Source organism: Chelon labrosus (genome assembly GCF_963514085.1).
Source record: "Chelon labrosus genome assembly, chromosome: 14".
NCBI classification, from domain to species: Eukaryota; Metazoa; Chordata; class Actinopteri; order Mugiliformes; family Mugilidae; genus Chelon; species Chelon labrosus.
Window position 1 is genome coordinate 8509497 of NC_140347.1, and position 21305 is coordinate 8530801.

The 21305-nt window shown below is 42.6% G+C and overlaps 1 protein-coding gene across 4 annotated transcripts in view; it reads right to left on the reverse strand.

The window, feature by feature from the left end:
• Positions 1 to 21305, reverse strand: part of afdna (afadin, adherens junction formation factor a) — a gene marked incomplete at its 3' end in the record, with an annotated part of 118714 nt that overhangs the window by 31441 nt on the left and 65968 nt on the right. For 3 of the 4 annotated variants that reach the window (XM_084560061.1, XM_084560060.1, XM_084560059.1), the window contains 8 exons: positions 21155 to 21175; positions 17748 to 17893; positions 16860 to 16954; positions 16502 to 16767; positions 16076 to 16219; positions 15781 to 15979; positions 14975 to 15081; positions 8418 to 8498 (listed from right to left, as the gene is read on the reverse strand). In XM_084560061.1, coding sequence (XP_084416187.1) covers positions 8418 to 8498; positions 14975 to 15081; positions 15781 to 15979; positions 16076 to 16219; positions 16502 to 16767; positions 16860 to 16954; positions 17748 to 17893; positions 21155 to 21175 — 1059 coding nt within the window. The remainder of the gene's footprint in view (positions 1 to 8417; positions 8499 to 14974; positions 15082 to 15780; positions 15980 to 16075; positions 16220 to 16501; positions 16768 to 16859; positions 16955 to 17747; positions 17894 to 21154; positions 21176 to 21305) is intronic. The other variant, XM_084560062.1, reaches the window with a different exon arrangement.

Here is a 21305-nt window from a genome sequence, read left to right on the forward strand (position 1 = left end):
AAACTCAAGTCCCAATTAATTATTAAGTGACTCAGATCTGGCGTCTGATGTAAAACAAGCCAACCTCTGGCTATGAAATGACAAAACTGTTGATGCTTTGCAGATTAATCCAGTAATGCTGACATGACAGCAGCCTTCTGCAGCAAAAAAAAAACCTGCCAAACAATGTTAATGAGATTTAATGAGATTTACAGCAATGACAGGTGAAGCAACGACCAATGGGAGCAACATTTACTGCGAGAAACACAGTCAGGGACATCGGTTGCTACCACCAAATAGAGCTTGGGAGCGTCATTGATGGTGTTTTTCTTTAAAAAACAGATAGTGGAGACGGAAAGAAGAGCTGGCCAACTCGGAAACATTCGGGGTGGGAAATATACAAGGGTGTTACCTAGGTTACCAACACTTGGAACGAGACCAAGAGCTACAAAGCAAATCGCTTCACATGCGGACAGGGCATTCTGTGATGTTTATGGCTGCAACCAACAATCATTTCCACTGTTGATCCATCTGCCTGTTAATTTCTATATTCAACGATCAGTTCTGTGGTTTACAATATTAAAAAATACGTTGGTCACAGTTTCCTCAAGGTTGAAGAAGCATCTTTAAACGTCTGGTTTTGTCCCATCAACGACCCAAAGATACTCAGCTTGATGTAAAACGGTGAAAAATAAAATATCCTCGTACTGGAAGAGTACGAACGGACACCAACTGATTGACTGATTGTCAAGAAAGAGACTGACGAACTGAATATGGACTAATCTAGGGCATTTACAACAGGAGATACAAGAAAGGAGCTGTCTGAATCATGAAAGACTCTTCCCACTAGGTATCGAGGCCGATGCAGGTATTTCTAAAACGATCGGATCGATATCAGGCGACTACAAGCCCAATCTTTTGTAGTTATTTATTTTAGATCTGCCATAAAGAAACCCATGTCCCTGTAGCGTAAAAATGTCATGTTATTCTTTGTTGGCTAGCGTCAAAGCTGCCAAAAATCAAAGAAGAAGAAGAAGCAAATCACGTGACTAACCTTGTCTGCTGCAGGGAAGAACTTTACTCTGGAAAATGAAATCAGTCTGAAAGGTGGTAGTAGGTGATCATCATTCAATACTACCACCTTGATTAGCCACCAAACAAAAGGGCAAAGGCTGCTCCGGAACAACAACAACAAACACTGAACGCCAAGTTTAAGAGAAAAGTTTCCTGAAGACAGCGTTGAGGAGAAACATCTTCCAGAGAGGGTTAGGGAGTTTATGGCAGCGTTTGATGAACAGAACATTTCTGGAGTAGAAAACAGAAGGTACGAGCCGACTCTAGGAGAATACAAGGAAGACGAGAAAAGACTTTAGGAATCTGCAAGAAGGGAGGAAATTTTAGTTTATTTAAGATCAGATCCGGGCTCGGATCAGCTAATACCGAATATTAAAAGATCGGTATCGGATCAAGGGGTAAAGGAACTTGACTGGGACTAATACTCCCTTGGTTTTATCCTTGCAGCTCTATACATTGTTTAGTTTTATTTATCCTACTACTACTACTACTACTACTACTACTACAACAACGTGATAATAATCTTCAGGCAACATCTACAACAGGTCCTTCTACTATTGTTCTGTGGTCAACAGCTGACGTGACACTCTGTGACTGACTCATGCCGAGAAACTGCCGTCTACAGCAAATCTGAGAGAGTCACGCAGGTCTGATGTACAACTGCTGCTAATGCAGGCTGGCGACGACCCAAAATTACAGCTTGTCAACCTGCCTTCTACAACCTCCCTGAGGTCATTAACCACTTATCAACAGCAGGTATTTTAGAAGCTAGAAAGGCCCGGACACACCCACACAGGTAATTTCAGTTTTATTCCAGCAGGTTTGACGTACTCTCAGGTTCTCCTTGATTTTTTTTCCAGTTTAGCTGCACCTGTTAGGACACGATGGGCTTTTTAAAGCTCTGCAAATTCTTAAGTAAACACAATTTCGTGACTTCAGCGACTTTCAAGACAGCTGCCGCACCCAAGCTGGCAACCCCGCGAGCCAAAAAAATAAGCGACAACGCCGTGTTGTTTGTCTCCTGCCGTCGGCGGGATCAGTGGTTTGTTTGTTGAATCACTACCTAATCAATGCTTTTAATGCACCCGAAACGGGAGCTGGTTATAAAGTGTGGTGACAACTTGTCTACTGCTTATATAATGTGAAATATTATTTACGGTGCATGAAAATTAGTCGAAGCATCAACGGATTTTCCACACATGTCCTGGAAGTAGACAAAGAGAAGCCAATCCAACAAATAAAACACAAATATTATATTTGTTTTTTTAGGAAAGTGAGACCATATTACATATCTTTGTCTAATTTTAGGATTTGTGTGAAAATTTGTCATTTTTATGCAGAAATGTAGAAATTTCTGAACAGAGCATGTATTTTTAATCAACTGACATTACTTTATTGAAGTCCGTTTGACAGTAAATAGTGTTTTTGTGCATTATTTGTCAATAAAGTCAAATTATATTGACCATAATTTAATTCATAACAATTATATTTTATCGGAACTGTAAATGTGTTTGGGAAAAATTGCTCTTCGGGTCAAAGCGCATCAAGTCATGAACACAGAGGTTGTGGTAACACGGTTCGGTCTCAGTTTAACCAGAAGACAATGTGCATGTCCCCATATTTCCATCCCAACTTGCCAAAACGTGATTGTACATCCCCAGTATTTTACAAAGAGTGCCAAGACGGACAACCACTCTGCTCCGCACACCGTCGTAAACACCACCCGGCCGCAGCTTTACAGGAAAGCCGACGCATGTGTGTGTGCGGCACATCCTCTCATTGTTCCAGGCCTCACCGGGGGGGAAAGCTCTCATGCTATTGTTCCACCTCTAGTACGACGCTATCAGCTAACAAACAAACACACAACCGCAGAACCGAATACTTCAAACGCACTGTGGACGCAAACGGAGCCAACGCTGCTGCGTTTGGAGATTGAATTCTTTCAAACAGGAAGAAAACTTTCATAAACTAAGAAACTCACGTCTTGGGGTTCTGCTTTGTACTTCATGAACAACACCAGACTCTGTTCAAAATATCAGCAATTTAAAAACTCTGCTGCCCGTCTCCACAGATAGAGAGCAAGGTGAACTTTGACACCACATCCTTAGAAATAATCAGCCTGTATATGTCTGCACCAATATTTATAGTTTAGAAAATCTTGTCATCTTAATAGAAGTGATAACTGACTCGCATTGAACCATAAGGTCCTTATAATGTATTTTAGTGCAAGAAATAGCTAAATATACACCCACTGGCCACTTTATTAGGTACACTACTGGAGACAAATTAATTCTAATATAACAGTCCTGCGCTAAATCCTCCTTCATGACTGTTTTAATGTTCAGTTAATGTCAAAACAGCGTCAGAAAGGTAGTGGTTGAACTGGATGAGCATTTTGGAGGATGTTGTTACATTAGATTGAATTAAACACTAATTTAGCTGAAATGGGGTTGTCAAAATAATAGGAACACGTGTCGGTATTGATTTCCAGACTCAATTCTGTTTCAGTATCAAAAAGTTTAGATAGGGATGTACCAAAAAATTTCGTCCGAATTTTTTTTTTCGGTGCATCCCTAATTTTAGACATATTTAAGTCTCGAAAATGTTTTACTTATTAGTAATGTCGTCAATGGTTCCAGAGATTTGTTGCATTTCCCCAATATTTTGCCTCTAGTTGGTACATCTTGCACATGTCTTTGCTTTTTCTCTGTCGCTTCTCTTTTTACATCCAATCTGCTTCTTAGAGTCGTAGCATCCGTTTTGCATCTCCTTTACACAGCGACCAATCTCGTTGCGCAGCCAAGAGAGATTTGTCACGCAAAACCAGTCCAGAGATTTCTAACGAGAAGGATTTCTAATCGTTCCAAGGATTCTTATGACCAACTCTCAAAGCTCTTGCTGATGCAACACAAAACAACGCAATAGATCTACAAACCGCAGTCTCAACAATGAAAACTTAATCAACAGCTCTTTTAGTTGTTTAGAAACTTAACGCTGAACAAAGCAACCTTCGCGAAGATAAGATTTAGCGCAAGGACTGTTACATTAGAGCAGATTTCACGAGTGTACCCAACGATCTGGCAAGTGAGCGCACTCTTATCAGGTGAGGTCATGTGTAGATAACGGAAAGAAGAGTAAACAGGCCCATTTTTGAATGGAGTTTGGTATAAAAAACTTGGGTCATTGCTCCTGGTTGTTCCGATTCCACACAGAGGAGGAATGTTCTGTTCTTCACTGCAACTGATAAATGAGTAAACACAGCAACTAACGGGGAGGAGGAGGAGGAGGAGGAGAGTTTCCTCAACTCCAGCTGGGAACTGATCGAACACAATACCACGAAACACACACACTCCTTTTTTCAGAGGAGGCAAACTTGCTTCTCCACTCCCAGAAAGGGTTTAATGGCATGGATGTAATGTGTGTGTCGTTGCTGCTTAATACATATTGTTGCTCAACTATAATCCTACAACCAAATGAAGCCCAAAGCAATCTCCTAAATGTTTTATTGTAAGCCAGACTGTCTCTCCCACAATATTTAGAATTTAGAAACGAGACAAACTCGTGAATTATGCGTATTTCTGCAGAATCAAGTGTCTTGTGTGATTCCATTTAAGTTAAATGCTTAAAAACGTGCAACTGGAACGAGTAGAAACCCATCACTGAGCAGAAAAATGACTAAAATCATATATATTGGCTTTAGCCCTGCTGGGATCATCACCCGCTCTTTGGCTTTTTCACCATCTGTGCAGCTTTGTTTAAACACTGGCAGCACAGCCCTGAAAGCAAACACTGAAAAGTGACCAACCAGAAGGTCATCACACCGGAGTAATAATAAATAATAACTCCACTCCTGCATGTGCTTCTGAATTTCAGCAGGTGAATAACACAGCATAACGCAGAAGAAGAGAGCAGACGTTACCTGGTCTTTCCTGCCCACCACAGAAAACCACATGTCGCAGCTGCTTGTTATCGTCGTCCAGACCAGCTCGCACTGGGACGTCCCGACTCGAGCACACACAAACAAACACACCTGCTTTTATCCCAGAGAGCGTTTCAACCTGCCAACATGAACCGACAAGTCTGAAAACTCCCAGTTACGCCAGCTGCAGGTAATCCATTCAGTTTTAAGAATCACAGTTTACAGGCGGATTAAAAAAAAAAACTCCGGGTACGTCCTGCATGTGGCGGGAAAAAAAAGTGAGGGAAGATAACTTAAAAAAATCTCTTAAAACTGATCAACTCTGAAAACCAAGCGGTATAAATTTATGAAGTTGTGTAAAGTCATTAAAAAAGGGTGCAGTAAATTCCTGAAATGTTCCCAAGAGCAAAAAAATTCCTCCGCCGGTTCCCTAATTCAGTTCATGCAGCAATCCAGAGGTGAGGCGTCGGCCGGGACGGGACGGGACGGGACGGGACGCCGGCTGGTCAGACTGAGGTGGAGCGACGCTGCAGCTCCACCACCAGACAAATACCACACTCACACACACTCTCACACACACATACAGTTATATAACAGGACAGAGCTCAGCCCAGTTTACCCAGAAGTCAAGCAGCTGCTCTACCTGCCTGTCCCATCACACACACACACTTTTCTTTCCGCGCCTCCTCCTCCTCCTCGTACATCCACACACAGCTTTGAAAATAAACAGCGAGAGGAGGTTTCCACAGTCAGTATGTCCTTCCCACTGCTTCCTCTCTCTACATGCAGACCACACACACACACACACACACACACACACACAGGAAAGCCCTCGCCTTCAGCAGGAAACCTCAGGGAACAAACTACTCAGCCTATCCTATCCCACTCTTTATTAATAACGTGGAGCGTATTAGTGATGTAGAGAAGACGGGTAATGATTAAAAAAAAAAAAAAAAAAGACACAGCCCCATACAGGAAATATTGATATCAGAAAGGTCCCAACACACATTTATATCTGACACGCCCCCGCCCCAACCCCTTTCTCAAAGTAAATTTGGTAGTCAAAGTGGACACCCAACTGTGCACTGCGTAGCCATTTTAAATTTAAATCCATTTTATTTGCAGCACTAAATATTCTCCCCTCAACAGTGGATTTAATCTTGTATTCAGGGTTTCTGCACCGAAAATGTTCGGCCAAAAAAACGAAAATGCACTTTTGGGCCTTTTTTGGCCAAAAATTGCTGCGGTTGTTGCTTGTATCATCACAACATCCTGTTTCGGCCATGTTGTTTCGGCCCATAAATTTTCCGCCGAAAATGGCCCAAAAGTGCATTTTCGGTTTTCGGCCACAAATTTTCGGTTCATCCCTAATGGACATGGGTGTTCTGAGGGTGTCCTGTGGTGTCTGGCTACAGGATGTTGTTAGTGGGGGGCCTTTAAGGGGAGGGGCCTCTGTGGATCATCCCACAGATACTTGATCAGTTTGGGATCTAGTGAATTTGGAGGCCAGGTCAACACCTTTTCATTGTGTTCCCTGTTTTTTTTTTTAAGTTGTTCCCAAAGCGTTTTTGTCAGGCTGCATCCTGGGATAAATAATACATCTGTTTTACCAACTCATCCCTGCATTACTTCACGTCATTACCTCATGTCATCTTGGTGCAACTCCTAACCCATGACGTATATTCAGCCTCTTTACCACTTGAACCTTCAATTAACACACTTTCAACGTTTTGGTTAGCTACTGAAACCTGATGCAATATGTACATACACTGCCTGGTCAAAACACAGTGGCCACCAAAGAAAAAGGTCCCACACTCTAATATTTCGTCGCCTTTAGCTCTGATTACAGCTCGCATTCTCTGTGGCATTGTTTCAATAAGTTTCTGCAATGTCACCAGATTTATTTCCATCCAGTGTTGCATTCATTGTTCACCAAGATCTTGTATTGATGATGGGAGAGTCTGACCACTGCACAAAGCCTTCTCCAGCACATCCCAAAGATTCTCAATGGGGTTAAGGTCTGGACTCTGTGGTGGCCAATCCATGTGTGACAATGATGTCTCATGCTCCCTGAACCACTCTTTCACAATCTGAGCCCCATGAATCCTGACATTGTCATCTTGGAATATGCCCGTGAACATCAGGGAATAACCTGGTCATTCAGTATATTCAGGTAGTCAGCTGACCTCATTCTGGTCTGGTCTAGGTGGGTGCTACATGTCTAAGTAACATCTGCACCAATGAATACCAGGTCCAAAAGCTTCCCATCAGAACATTGAATTGTCACAAGATGGTCAGTGCTATTCACTTCTCCTATCAGTGGTCATAATGTTGTGGCTGATTGGTGCAAAGGTTTGGAGTAAGGTTTAGTTTTAGGAGCAGGAACATTTACAGCAACTATTTCATGAATGTGCGCTCTAAACCTATAAAGAGGTGGCAGAGATGATCTCCTTATAATCACGTAAACTCTTGATCTGATGGTTTCTCTCTGGTTGGAATGAATCCATTCGGTTCTGAGCATGTTTGCTCCACATGGAGTAAACATCAGGTGACGAGTTTCCAGGAGCGACAGAAACATGGAGGGCGTTCAAAGAAGAAGTGTTTGAAAAGACGAACGACAGCGATGTTGAAAACACGGAAACATCTGGACCATCTTCTTCTGTTGAATGAAAACTAATTTAGGACGCTCCCTTGATGATTTTTTTATTTTTTTGCGAAGAATGTAAATACGTGACGGGGCTAGAACGTCTGCACAGAGCAGTAATTGATCTCTCGTCCCTAGAAACATCTTGATCGTCTTATACTGAGTTAATTAATTGTTGACTATAAAGTGTATTTCAAGGCTCCACATTTAGGCAGAACCTCTTTGCACATGTCTAGTCGTCTTCTCATTGATGTTTTGAGACACGTAAACACACGTTTGTTTTTTTCCGGACGATTTCAACCAGACTGAAGAGGCATCGTCCAATTAAACGTAGCCACTGATTCACTGTTAAATCCGCCTCCACCCTCCACCCTCCACCTTCCACGCCCACTCCTTTACAAGCCCAGCAGACCATGTTCCTGTGCAGGACACGTCCAGAAGCTTCTGCGCAGCGTCACTGTTTAGTCTCTGAGCCGCTGTCAGACTCAACAGTGAATGCAGTCTATTTAAAAACAGCAGCCCCGTCTGTCAGCGCAGCGTCGCCCAACATGGCACACCCAAACACGACTCCAACACACACGCATCTCCGCAGCCAGGATTGAAATAAAATAAAACATCCAAGATATTTTGGGATTTCCTCTCGCTCCCATTCAAATTCTTTACTCTTCAGTTTTAGATTTGAGGTTTTTCTTTCTTTTTAAATGTCCTTAAAAGTTTTCAAACAAACTGGTCTGCAGAATTTAACTCCTAACACACACAGACAGACGCACGTAAACACACGCCGAGGAGGTATTTCCTTACCTTGGCAGCCACGATGCTGAGGCCCATGCCGTTGTGCTTCTTCAGGGTTACCGTGACAACCTCCGGGTCTTTCCTCATTGGCTGAAAAAGAAGAGGTGCACAGGAAGGAGAAAAACTGTGAGCGAGGAGGATTATACCTCTCGAATGCGTTTGTTTTTTTCTTTTATTTGGAGCCTCGGACGAAAGCTAGAGAGAACGATCCCTGCGTCCGTGCCGTCTGAAACATGGGAGGGAAAAAACGAGAGCGTGGTGGAGTAAGAGGAAGGGAGGGAGGGAGCGAGGGAGGGAGGGAGGAAAGGAATGAAGGAGGGATAAAGGGGAAAGGGGAAGACCGCAGAGGAACCTGTGGTGGCTGGAGTCGAGTCAAGAATGGAAAACCACATCATGGCTACCCACACACACACACACATATATATATACACACACATACATATACACACCAGGGCTCATTTGAGCAGGGCTGGGTGACTGGGTGGGGAGAGATGGAGAAACAAAGACAGACAGAGAGGTTTCCCATACATGAAAAAGTACACTAACTGAGGACACTCCAAAATAAACGTCTCTTTACACGAGGCCGTCTTGAGCTGCATCGCGCGTGTTTGTTTGTGTGTGTTTGTGCGTATGCGGCTCAAAACGAGCTCTTGAGTAAATGAAGTAGGGATAAGAGTCGCAGGAACACCCAGAACCAAACACAACAACAGCAACAGCGACAACAACCGCACGACGACGACGTTGGGTTGAGGCGGCCACGAACAAGCACTTAACTTAACATCCATCTTACTGGAGCTGTGCTTTTAGGGCCGACTTATGTAAGGCTTTTACTCTAAAGCAGGTAAAGCTTTCTGCCTTGGGCCACCACTAATGTTCTACCGCATTAAAGTAGGTTTACTTGAAGAAATTTCTAAAAAAAGGGAAGAGAAGTCAAAGAATTACCGGCATTAAGGCAGAAGCTAAGCTCGCCCGTGTCTGGACTAAAAAGCTGGACTTGAACACACCGCAAAGACTACAACCAAACACCAGCTGGTACATTCGTTCAACACCTGTGTGAAGGTAAAAACTCTTCATCCCAGCAGGTGGTAGTAGTCTGTATTTATCATTCAAAAGAGGAAACAGCAAGAGCCACTACTAGCTGGTACTTGGCTAAGAAGATATCAAGAGCTACTAATAGCTGAGAGGCTAGGAAGCTAAGAAGAGCAACTATTAGCTAGGAGGCTAGGAAGCTAGGAAAAGCTTCTATGTGCTGGAACGCGGCTAGGTAGCTAGGAAAAGCTACTATTATGGGGGGCTATTAAACTAGGAATATTTACTATCAGCTGTGAGGCTATGAAGCTAGGGGGGGCTTCTATTAGCTGAGACATGGCTAGGAAGAGCTGCTATTAGCTGGGAGGCTAGGAAGCTAAGAAAAACTTCTATGTGCTGGGACTAGGCTAGGTAGCTAGGAAGAGCTACTACTACCTGGGAGGCTATGAAGCTAAGAAGAGCAGGTATTAGGAAGCTCGGAAGAGTTACTATTAGCTGCAAAGTTATTAAGCTAAGAAGAGCAACTAGTAGCTGAGACTCAGCTCTAGAAAGAGTTACTATTAGCTGTGAGGCTAGGAAGCTAGGAAAAGCTTCTATGTGCTGGGACTCAGCTAGGTAGCTAGGTGAAGCTACTATTATGGGGGGCTATTAAACTAGGAAGATTTACCATCAGCTGCGAAGCTATGAAGGTAGGAGGGGCTTCTATTAGCTGAGGCACGGCTAGGAAGAGCTGCAATTAGCTGGGAGCCTTTGAAGCTTGGAACAGCTACTATAAGCCAGGAGGCTAGGAAGAGCTACTATTAGCTGGGACGGTATGCAGCTAATAAGAGCAACTATTAGCCAGGATGCTAGGAAGCTAGTAAGAGCTACTATTAGCTGAGAGGAAGAGGCCGCAGACCGTCTGCTAGGTGTGTCACGGCCCTTAGATCCATCAGCAGGTCAGTTATAAACACAGGAGCAATCAATGTTAAACTAAAGGGACAGCCAACGTGTACTTGATTTAAAAGTGGATGAAGCAAACTCAAACATGGGACACCTTTTATGACACCATTTCTACCGTACATTAGAGGCTTCGATCACAATGCAGAAAGCAAAACCACATGGATACTTGGAAAACTTATTGCTGTCTGGCCCCAAAGCAAACACATTCTTTCCTCTATTAAAATTCAGCATGTGGGGTCGTTTAAGAATTGATTAATAGCTGTCAAAGTTGCACTCAGGCTTAACAGACAGACAACAGCCAATGAGACGAGACATTTAATCCAAAAAAATAGCATTTTTAACTGTGTCTGAAAATTGCTCTTCAGGAAGAAGTCAGCAAAGAAAAGACAAGCTGAAGCCTTAATCTCTGTGTCTTGTTATTTTTTTTTTAACATAAATCAAGAACAATACTATCCCAAAAAGTTAGAAGTCCGTCTGTTCCGCTTGGTCACATCAAATAAACGTATATAAACAAACAAAACGCAGACCAGAACTGTAGATGCGCCTCGACACACACACACACATACAGACACACACATATAAACCATTAATCAAAGTGTGTGTTTGTGAGAGACGCCTGCAATATGTTGAGACTACAGTCGTGAAATAGTAGAGCAGGGATAAACAGACCAATTATAGAGGAAGTGGCTGTGTGTGTGTGAGAGCAAGTTCTTGTTTATATTAAGTTGTGGGGGCCCAAATCTTGCAGAATACTAACATTGAGAGGCCCGCTTTTGCTAGACTCCTAAACTTTTTGAGGGTTGAAGCCTGTTAAGAGTTGGTTTTAGGGCAAAAGGCTACAACTAGGTTACGGTTGGGGAACTATGCTAATAGGGAGTCTTCACTAAGAAAGATACATGAGGAGTCTTCACTAAGAAAGATACATGAGGAGTCCTCACTAAGATAAACCCATGAGGAGTCTTCACTAAGATAAACCCATGAGGAGTCTTCACTAAGATGGAGCCATGAGGAGCCTTCACTAAGATGGATCCATGAGGAGCCCTTACCAAGACGGATCCATGAGGAGTCCTCACTAAGATAAACCCATGAGGAGCCCTTACCAAGACGGATCCATGAGGAGTCCTCACTAAGACGGATCCATGAGGAGTCCTCACTAAGATGGATCCATGAGGAGTCCTCACTAAGACGGATCCATGAGGAGTCCTCACTAAGATAAACCCATGAGGAGTCTTCACTAAGATAAACCCATGAGGAGTCCTCACTAAGATAAACCCATGAGGAGTCCTCACTAAGACGGATCCATGAGGAGTCCTCACTAAGACGGATCCATGAGGAGTCTTCACTAAGATAAACCCATGAGGAGTCCTCACTAAGACGGATCCATGAGGAGTCCTCACTAAGACGGATCCATGAGGAGTCTTCACTAAGATAAACCCATGAGGAGTCCTCACTAAGACGGATCCATGAGGAGTCCTCACTAAGACGGATCCATGAGGAGTCTTCAGAGCCGAAATTATGCTTCCGCGTTGACACAGCGCGTCCGTGCGTACGGACCTATTACGGACCTATTGCGTCCTTGCGGACCCCCGTGCGTCCTACGCAAGGGCCAGACGCGCACCTCCCAAAAATCCTCGACGCGCGTCGAGGCGACGCAACAGCAACGCAGCAGCAACGCAGCGGCATTGGCTGTGATTGGTCCGCTAACTACATCCGCTGGAGACCGCTTTTCCGGTTTCCACTCATAAACATAATTGTCTCCTTTGTCGTGCCCTAATTTGCAATAGAAGTATTTCTTCCTCTGCTTGAATAATTTGGAGCTCCAACGCCAGTCTCTCTGTCTCGGTGTCCATCGTACACTGTGACTACGGCAAAAGCCGGAAGGTAAATAACGAGGCGAGATAGTCACAAGAGTGTCGGTCGGTCGGTCACAAAAAACCATAGCGCCCTCTACCGGTGTGGCATGCATTTCGACACGTAAACCCCACGCAGAACCATCACGGTCTCACACTGCGTCCAAGCAACTGCGTGGCCATTGCGTGGCCATTGCGTGACCATTGCGTGATCACTACGCGGAAGCATAATTCAACCTTAAGATAAACCCATGAGGACTCCTCACTAAGATGGATCCATGAGGAGTCCTCACTAAGATGGATCCATGAGGAGCCCTCACTAAGACGGATCCATGAGGAGTCTTTACTAAGATAAACCCATGAGGAGTCCTCACTATGCTAGATCCATGAGGAGTCCTCATCAAGATAGACCCATGAGGAGTCCTCACTAAGATGGATCCATGAGGAGTCCTCACTAAGACAGATCCATGAGGAGGCCTCACTAAGACGGATCCATGAGGAGTCCTCGCTATGCTAGATACATGAGGAGTCCTCATTCAGATAGATTCATGAGTGTGTGTGTGAGTGATGAATACAGGTCTATCATTTGCTGCTTGAGGCCCACTGACTAACTTCTTCAGTATGATTGGTGTTGATTAAATTGTGTGTGCGCAACATGTGTGTGAAGGCTGTTATGAAAAGCAAATAGCTCCTTGTGTAGTTACTGTAATCACTGCCTTCCAAATGGGAGACCACACACACTCACACACACACACACCCAGACACACACACAAAAAAAAAAAAAAAACTCTGGAAGTGAATCAAAGCGACTCCCAGGTTTTAAACTTTGTCTAAAAATAGTCAAACTATGTCTGGTCGTGCCGTCAAATTGTCTCCAGCTCCGTTTCCATGCAGGAATTTTACCTTTTTTAGTCCGACAGTCACCTGGAAACACGTTTTCACGCATCTCCTGTACAAACTCCACCTAAACCCACTTTAATCCAGTCTGATTTTCATCTAAACCAGACGAGACGAGAAAAAGGGACGACTACAGAAACTGGAGGGAGGGAGTGTAACGTCAATGAACCTTCAAAAGCGGCTTCTTCAAGTTTTTAACTTACAGCAAATTCTTCCTGACAACAATAATTATTTATCCTCAGATTTTCCTCAGATCAGACGGGATCTTTGCCAGAGCATAATCAGTTCTCAACAGAGAGACTCCAGACCAACATTTGTAGGCGGGGCATGGTTTGTGTTTTGTTTCTTATTGATAAGTCTTGTACATATAATGCATTTTACCATATAATGAAGACGAACGAAATTCAAGATTATTTATGCAAGCCTGTAACTTTTGTCCTACAAGCAAACTATTATTTAAAAAAAAAAAAAAAATTCACAATAAATTTTAACATGAATTCTATGAATGAAGGTATCACATAAAGTTTATGATTTTATGAACTACATTCATACTCACTAATCCTTATACACAGGGTTCATTTATCTTCATTAAACAGCTCAATCAGATAAAACTAACTGTAATAATCTAAATACTGACGTTGTCGTCTCAATGTTTGGAGGTCTGAAAGCCAATGGATGTTTTGTTTTTGTTTTGATGCTCATGCATAGCAGTTGTGCTGCTGTGATAGGACATTTCACTTTTACCAAGCATTGGACTTAATAGGTCTCTGTTTAAAGAATCACAGCAATTTTAAACATGTCTTTTTTGTCCTTTTTTTGGACATTCTTTGCCACTGGCGCTACCACAAAGGGGATAAATGTAAACATTGCAATTGGGCCTACAACAAACACAAATTTTTAATCAATTAATCAGTCGATAATGTTTTAATGTGAGTCATGTTACTGCCCTCTGCTGGATAAAACTATTAACACCGAAAAAACATCTCTCAAGCTGTCTGGTTCTTTGTTAAATTAATTTCTTCACTTTTGACGTTTGGATAATTTCCAAACTTTTAACGTTAAGCTCTGGGCTTCTTTAGACATATTCAGCATGTCTGGCAACGTGAGCCGTCATAATTGGGGTGAGATAATAGACATTAAAACGTTCTGACGTATTCTCGTAATCGATTGCAGATTGTTTCAGCCCTAATCGGTTTTGTTATTTTGCCTCGTGAAGTCAAAAGTTGACACGTGTCCTGATTTTAAAAAAGAAGCCCAGAAATCGTGTACATTTAACTCAAATGTCAAATAATTCGCTTTCAGGGAATTTGACAGTTTCAGCTGTAGATGTCAGATTGAAGAGAGCAGCGCAGATGTTTTATAAACCGCAGTGTAACGGTAATAAATAAGCCCCATGGACTTGATTTAGAGTTAAAATGATCTTTCACTGCACGCTTTACACAGCCCATCCAGTCAGTTTAACTTTATTGCCAAATGGAATTTGTTTTGGCTCAAATTACATGTGACAAACTCCCACCGGCTGAGCAAACTCAAACCAAAGCCAAAGCCATTTTCGGAGCAACATGGAGACGTGAACGTTGAGGAATCACAGCTGTGTCCTAGAGCTACTCTGTTGCCATCAAAGACTCTGCGGCCACTTTGTGGCTGCAAGAATTTGTGTCTAGTTTTCTGCTGTCTTAGCTGTCAGATCCACTGTACGCTTCTATGAGTCAGCGCTGCTAAAACCTGCACGGTCCTCTGTGGCAACAACTTTACCCAGGATGCCCTTCTGCCTTGACACACAACTAATACACACACACATGCACACGCACACAAAATGTTGTGAGAGTGAGCGTGTTAGCGTCCTACCATTTCAGAGTTGTCAGCAGCAGAGAAGTGGCTGTCGCAGTCAGCTCCTTCGAAGTGGACGGTCCATGTGCCGGGTGAACGAGGGTGTGGTATTAACCTGCAGAAACCTACAAGAGGAAACACACACACATACACACACACTGTCATTTAGAGAAAATGTCACACAAAATGAGAATAAAACAAATTTCTCTGCATCTCTGGCTTTGACTTAAATATACACAACGGCAAAAATGTCGACATCTGGACATCTAGAGCAGTATGTTAAAAGGATTTTTGTAATTTTGTAATTTATAACTAACTGGTTATTTGTTCATCTATAAATAAATAAAATTGTAAAAAGGCCACAAATATATGTCAGAAATAAAATAAATATATGGTTTAAAGCTTAATATTTGTCTCCCAGTAGCCTCAAACATAATATAAATTCAGTTTATAGTGGTATAAAAGGTAAGATGAGAATTTATTGATCCCTGTTAGGAAATTTAGGTGTTACAGCAGCAAAAATTCAAGTTCAATACAAAATATAATAAGGTAAGAGAAGAAAAACTGTATAAGAGTAAAATATATTAAAAATGTATAAAACATATTTACAGACTATCAAGTTGTAAGTAAGTAACTAGCTACTAATACTATACTATACTATACTAAACTACAGTTTGGAGGTGGAGGCTTATACATAATTGACATTAATATATGAATATGACGAATAATGACAAACTCCAATAGGTGTTTTGGAAGCGTCTCAACAAAAAAAAAAAAGTGCAAAAAAAAACTAGTTCTCCCTTTAAATTGTTAAGAAAGTGTACCTCTCTGCAGCAGAGGCTCCAGGAAGTCCTGCAGACCGTTGGGGAGGCTGCGCACCACGTCGCAGGAGTAGCCGTCCTCAGGAAGGAGGAAGGGCAGCTGGAGGTCCGGGTCCTCCTCCAGCTGAACCTCTCTGCCGTCGCTCCTCGCCAGCTCGTCTGCCGTGTTCTCCGCCACCGCCACCACATGGTCGATCAGCTCCTACACAAACACACACACACACACACAAAATAACAAAATAAAAATGTGTGAATAATGCAGTTTTTTCTCGTTTGCGCGCGTCGGGGTTCGTCTTACAGGCGGGATGTACGGCTCGTCTGGCGCACAGTGGTAGTTGGTCATGAGGGCGTGGAGCTGCAGGGAGTTGAGCTTGAAGCAGGTGTTGTGGATGTTCTGCACATCCTGCATGGAGTATTTGTCCATGGTCAGCAGGGTGGTGGCCTGGAGGACACACACACGCACAAAAACATGAGCCACACATCTTGTATGTGATATCATTTAGATTTCTCTGCTTGTGTTTAAATACCATTGACCTCCATTGACATCTATAATTCTAACAGGTACAAGGGATGTCTGAATCGGTAACGGAGCACCAACTTGAGCATATTAAATTTTAGAAGCCACAAACGGTGAAATCAAAGTACAATAAAGAGTCAAAGAACATTCCTGGTGAATCCTCTCTGTTGCACTTATGCCTAAAGAGATCAGTGCCCGTCTTCATACCTGTACAATCCGACTGAGGTGGCAGTCGGCGGCGAGCTCCAGACCCTGTTTCTCGGCCCAGGCCTCGATGTGGCTGAGCTGCTGCCGGAGGATGGCCCCCCAGTAGTGGCAGCACAGGCCCGAGTCGGTGTCCGTCACCAGCTTGTTGAACAGCCACATGTTGATGAAGTGGAAGAGCTGCGAGAAGAGCTGGATGGTCAGGGCGGCGTTGACTCGACACCGGCGCAGTAGCGACATGGCGCCCGTCAGCGTGTGCAGGACGTCCTCTGGAGGGACGAACAAAAGAGTGTGAGAGTCTGTAAGTGTTTTGAGGTTTATATGACAGGAATTAGAACTTTTGTGTGTTTGTGGACATTACCGATCTTGGGTCTCTGTGGATTATGCTCCTCGGGGTCGTCCAGGAAGGCCGGCATGTAGTTGTTGAGATCAGCTTGGAGACAGTGGACCAGGTACCTGCACCGACACATTACAGCTGGTTAAAGACACCAAACTATCATCATCATCATCCTCCTCCTCCTCTGTCAATCCTCTGACTTTCAGAAGCTAAAGATGCAAAGCTAAAGCAACTGAAGAGTACAATGAACACATAATATACTAAAGATGAGTTAGAGATCAAATATGGACAGGACAGGTAACTCAGCACTAGGTTTTTATCTAAGTTCAGATGTAAAGCCTATAAAATGAGCTGTCTGACAAACCAAACTGCCCAACAAAAAGATGCTTGAAAAAAAAAAAAACTGACTACCTGTAAAATTTCCGATTATTGCTATAAAATGTCCCAAACATGCGGGACATAGACGTCGTAACCTAGCCTACGTAGGCTAGGTATCGTAGGATATGTAGGCTAGGCTGCGGCGTCTATGTCCCGCAATACCACAAATGAGCCTTAAGTGGTAGCGGCATACCTGTGACCTAGCCTAGGCTACAGCGTCTATGTCCCGCCAAACACTAGATGGCGCTGTGTTTTTTTTGCCAGTCGGGTTAATTTTTATTTCTACTTCCTGCTTCACTTTCGACAACGGCGACTGACAAGTCATACAAACGTTTGTACATTTCGGGGGAGGTGCACGTCGGGCTACGGCATTAGGGACTACGTAGGGTCTGGGCTGTCGCTGCAGCTATGGCGTTAAAATTGACACAGAAGCCTAAACCGCCTTTTACACCAAAGGTTTTCAAATGTTTTGGCAAAAAAAGTCTCGGCATGCTCTGAAATGTTTGTTTTTTTCCACAACCCCCTCAGACTGACTTGAAGGCCATCTGGACCAGGTGGGCGAGGATGTCCTGGGCGTCCAGCGTGACGCGGCTCAGGTCTCGATCCTGCTTGATGAAGTTGAGCAGCTCGGAGGCGTTGGCCATCCAGAAAGCCAGCGCTCCTGCAATGTTCTTCTGCTTCTGCAATTTACCGATGACAACCACACAAACAAACAAAGGGAGAGAGACAAAAAGAGAACATGGAAGGAGTTGTTAGAGCAGCAGGATGCAGGAGAGACTTAGAAAGAGTTAGAAAGAAGGTCGGAGTGGCAGCCAGAAGGAGCAGTTGTTACTTCAGGGATAGACTCATGCCCCGCCCATCCCTCCCTCTAAGCCAACCAGGCGTAGAGAAGAAGAGCGGCCGTCCCCGTCACATTAACGAAGACACTTTGAGTCTTCTAAATGAAATTCAGCCGTTTTAAAACACAGGTGACCTCTCCTTTTCCCTCCCACACACAGCTCCATTGTTTTTCAGGTCACCAGACACCAGTCTCCTCCACCGACGAGTCCAGATTTATGTTTTGCTTCTGATAAAAAACGCTCTAATATATCGCTCGCTAATTAGCTTAGCCGTTTCCAGTTTTAAGCTAAAATAAGCTAAGCTAACCAGCAGGTGGCTGTAACACACTAATTATCAGCCAAATTAAAGGGATTAAGGGTGGAATGCACATTTCCTGTATCGTCAAAATCGTTTTTTTTTTTGTTTTTTTTTATTATCGAAACATTTTAAGGGACAGTGCAAAAACTCACATTATGTTCATTTTCTTTCTGTATTTTGAGTGTTGTACTGTTTTAATTGTCTTTGTTTTATTAGCCCGTTTCTAAAACTGCAGTTTATTTACGTCTTTGTTCAGGATTTTGTAATGTTGATTTGAAAAGTGCTGCAGAAATAGCGATTAGCATCCATTCTTTCCTTTGTGGTCGTAATGGATAACTTTGAGGTATCATGCATCACTACTACTACTTGCTTCTGGTGCTCTCTTCTGTCCAACCTCCACCTGTTTCTGCCTATCTACCTGGCCGGCCTCAAGCAGATGGATCCCCAACGAGAGCTGCTTGAGGTTACTTCCTGTGAACAGTAGGTTTATCCCTCACAGTCAGCTTAGTAATCGATAATTTGTATTGTCAGTGATGCTCTTTCAATAAAACTACATTTTAAAAGACTAAACAGGTTGCTTGCAGAGTGAATATCATGAGTAAGCTGTGGACTGTCTGTCCACAGTTTAAAAAGCAGTTGAACAGGATGGACGGAGCTTGGTGTCTGAGGAGCTGATTGGTTAATACACCCGCCACTCAAGATAGGGAGGAATGCGCAAAGCTCACTCCCCTGCACTCATCTATCCCCGCCTTGAAAACCAAATCGAACAAATGAAATAAAACGAAAACCTTCATTCAAAACAGCCAGAGGATGAGAGATGGAGGAGAGTGCATCCAAAAAAATGAAACATCCAGGAAACATTTAACAACACAGATGGATGGCTGAAACATATTAAATGAGGTCTCTCATCCACACTGTTGAGAAGGAGATGCAAGACGTGACGTCACACAAAATGCCAGAGTTACAGATGGAGCCACAATGGAGGAAGAGTGTGCTTGCTTTGGTTTTTATGCTGTTTTTGTTTGTTTTGTTTTGCTTTTTTTTTGTTTTTTAGTACCAGGCAGATCCAGGAAGCTGAATGGAATTAGTCGCGTTGATGTTGCTGTTGTTGCTTAGTTTTCCAGCTGTGGGTGGGGTAGGACGCATTGTTATGGCTTTAATTTTTACATCTCTGTTAGAATGGAGAAAAAGAAGCAGCAGCAACAATGAAAGGCTGGTTTAAAACGAAGCACGGAGAGAGAACGAGAGAGAGGAGGTAAAGGAAAATTGAAGGACGAGGAGAGGAATGTAGAAGCCCTCAAAGGAAGAGATTTAACAGCCAAGAGGTTGATGAGACTGGGCGACATGATTTAACGTTATCAGTAGCTAACTGATTTAGAGGTTTCTTCTTTTACAAGCCGTCGAGAATTGATGTTTCAGAGAAAAGTTTAAAAATCATTTAATTTACAGGATGTAATTTGGTAGGTTTTTGGTTTTTTGCCAAAAAACAGACCCCTCCTTCTTTTGGGGCAAAAAGTAAACAACGGTGATTTAGTATTTTTAAGAAAGTGAGTCGTCATTTTCAAACGGTTTGATATAAATGTATGTTTTTGTAATGTTATATTATATATATTATAAATACATAGATAATAATATGAAGTACGTAGAAGAAAAGGGAAGAACTACCAACAATCTATGAATTTTTATGATTTAAAAGTTTAGAAATTTTGTAAAAAAACATTTATTACAAACTTGTCTGTAACTTTTTCAGATAAGAAACGACATTCACTTGCCAAAACATTAGGTACACTAGTGATAATGAATGCTTTCCAACAAGGCTTTCAATAGATTAAAATATTTAATCGCGATTAACCGCATGATTAATCGCATGATTTCCACAGTTAATATGCGCAAATACTTTATTTGTCAGATCTGTTTTAATTCAACCTTGAAAGAATATCTTTATAATATGTATTAGTTTTATCAACATCTCATATGCTCAGTTGATAACGCTGCCACTACCCTATTACTACTACTCCTCATTGACAGTAAATGCAGATGACTTGGGTGTTGTCAAGAGAACCATTTAGCTGAACTCAAAAGTCCTGTTCCTTTATCAGCCTCTGCTCATTTGTTTCTGCTTCCGTTTTTCTTCTTTTATAAATTTTTTGCATACCTTTTACTGAAGGGAGTATTACTGAAGTGTAAAATTAAAGACTGCACTTCATATTCTGCTTGCTTTCCACGGCACAACTGCTGATTAAATCACTTCCCGATTTTCCAACCTGCAGTCAAGGTCATAATAAAACTGAAATAGTAGCTTTAGCCACTTTTGCTTTCAATAGTGTATCTAATGAATGAGTGCATATTGTATATAAGTTAGTACATTAACGTTTTCATTTGGGTAAGTACGTAGCCGACTTTTTGCAAATCGCAACTGTTTTTATTTGTTGTAAAATACGAACTTTACCTAAAATCTGCGTCTACTCAAGCTTCCCTTAATGGGTGCAACTTATTTGAGTCAATATGTCGCACAGAAAATATTGTGTATTACCTTTCTAACACTAAGACGTCTACAGTAAAACCTTAAGCTGTATTTCTTGTTCCCTTTGCAACTTGCTAGTCCTTAAATACTTTTAGTAAGTCAGAAAAACAGTTTTAGATGTTACGCAAGATGGAAAATATTTGTGTGCACCTCAATTAATCCACATCGCCCACCCCAAAAGAAAAAAAAGAGAGAGAGATAAAGATAGGAAATAAAGTGCAAGGGAGAGAGAGAGAGGTAGACGAGTCTTTAGCAGCCATATCATGGTGTGCTATCCTACCTGATCCCCTTCAGGAATCTCCTGGATGGAAGGAAGAGGAGGAAGAGGAGGAGGAGGAGGAGGAGGAAGGAGGAGGAGGACACGTTCACAGGACAGAGAGAAAACACGTCAACAGCTACAGTATGGACACGGCCATGTAACACACGCACAA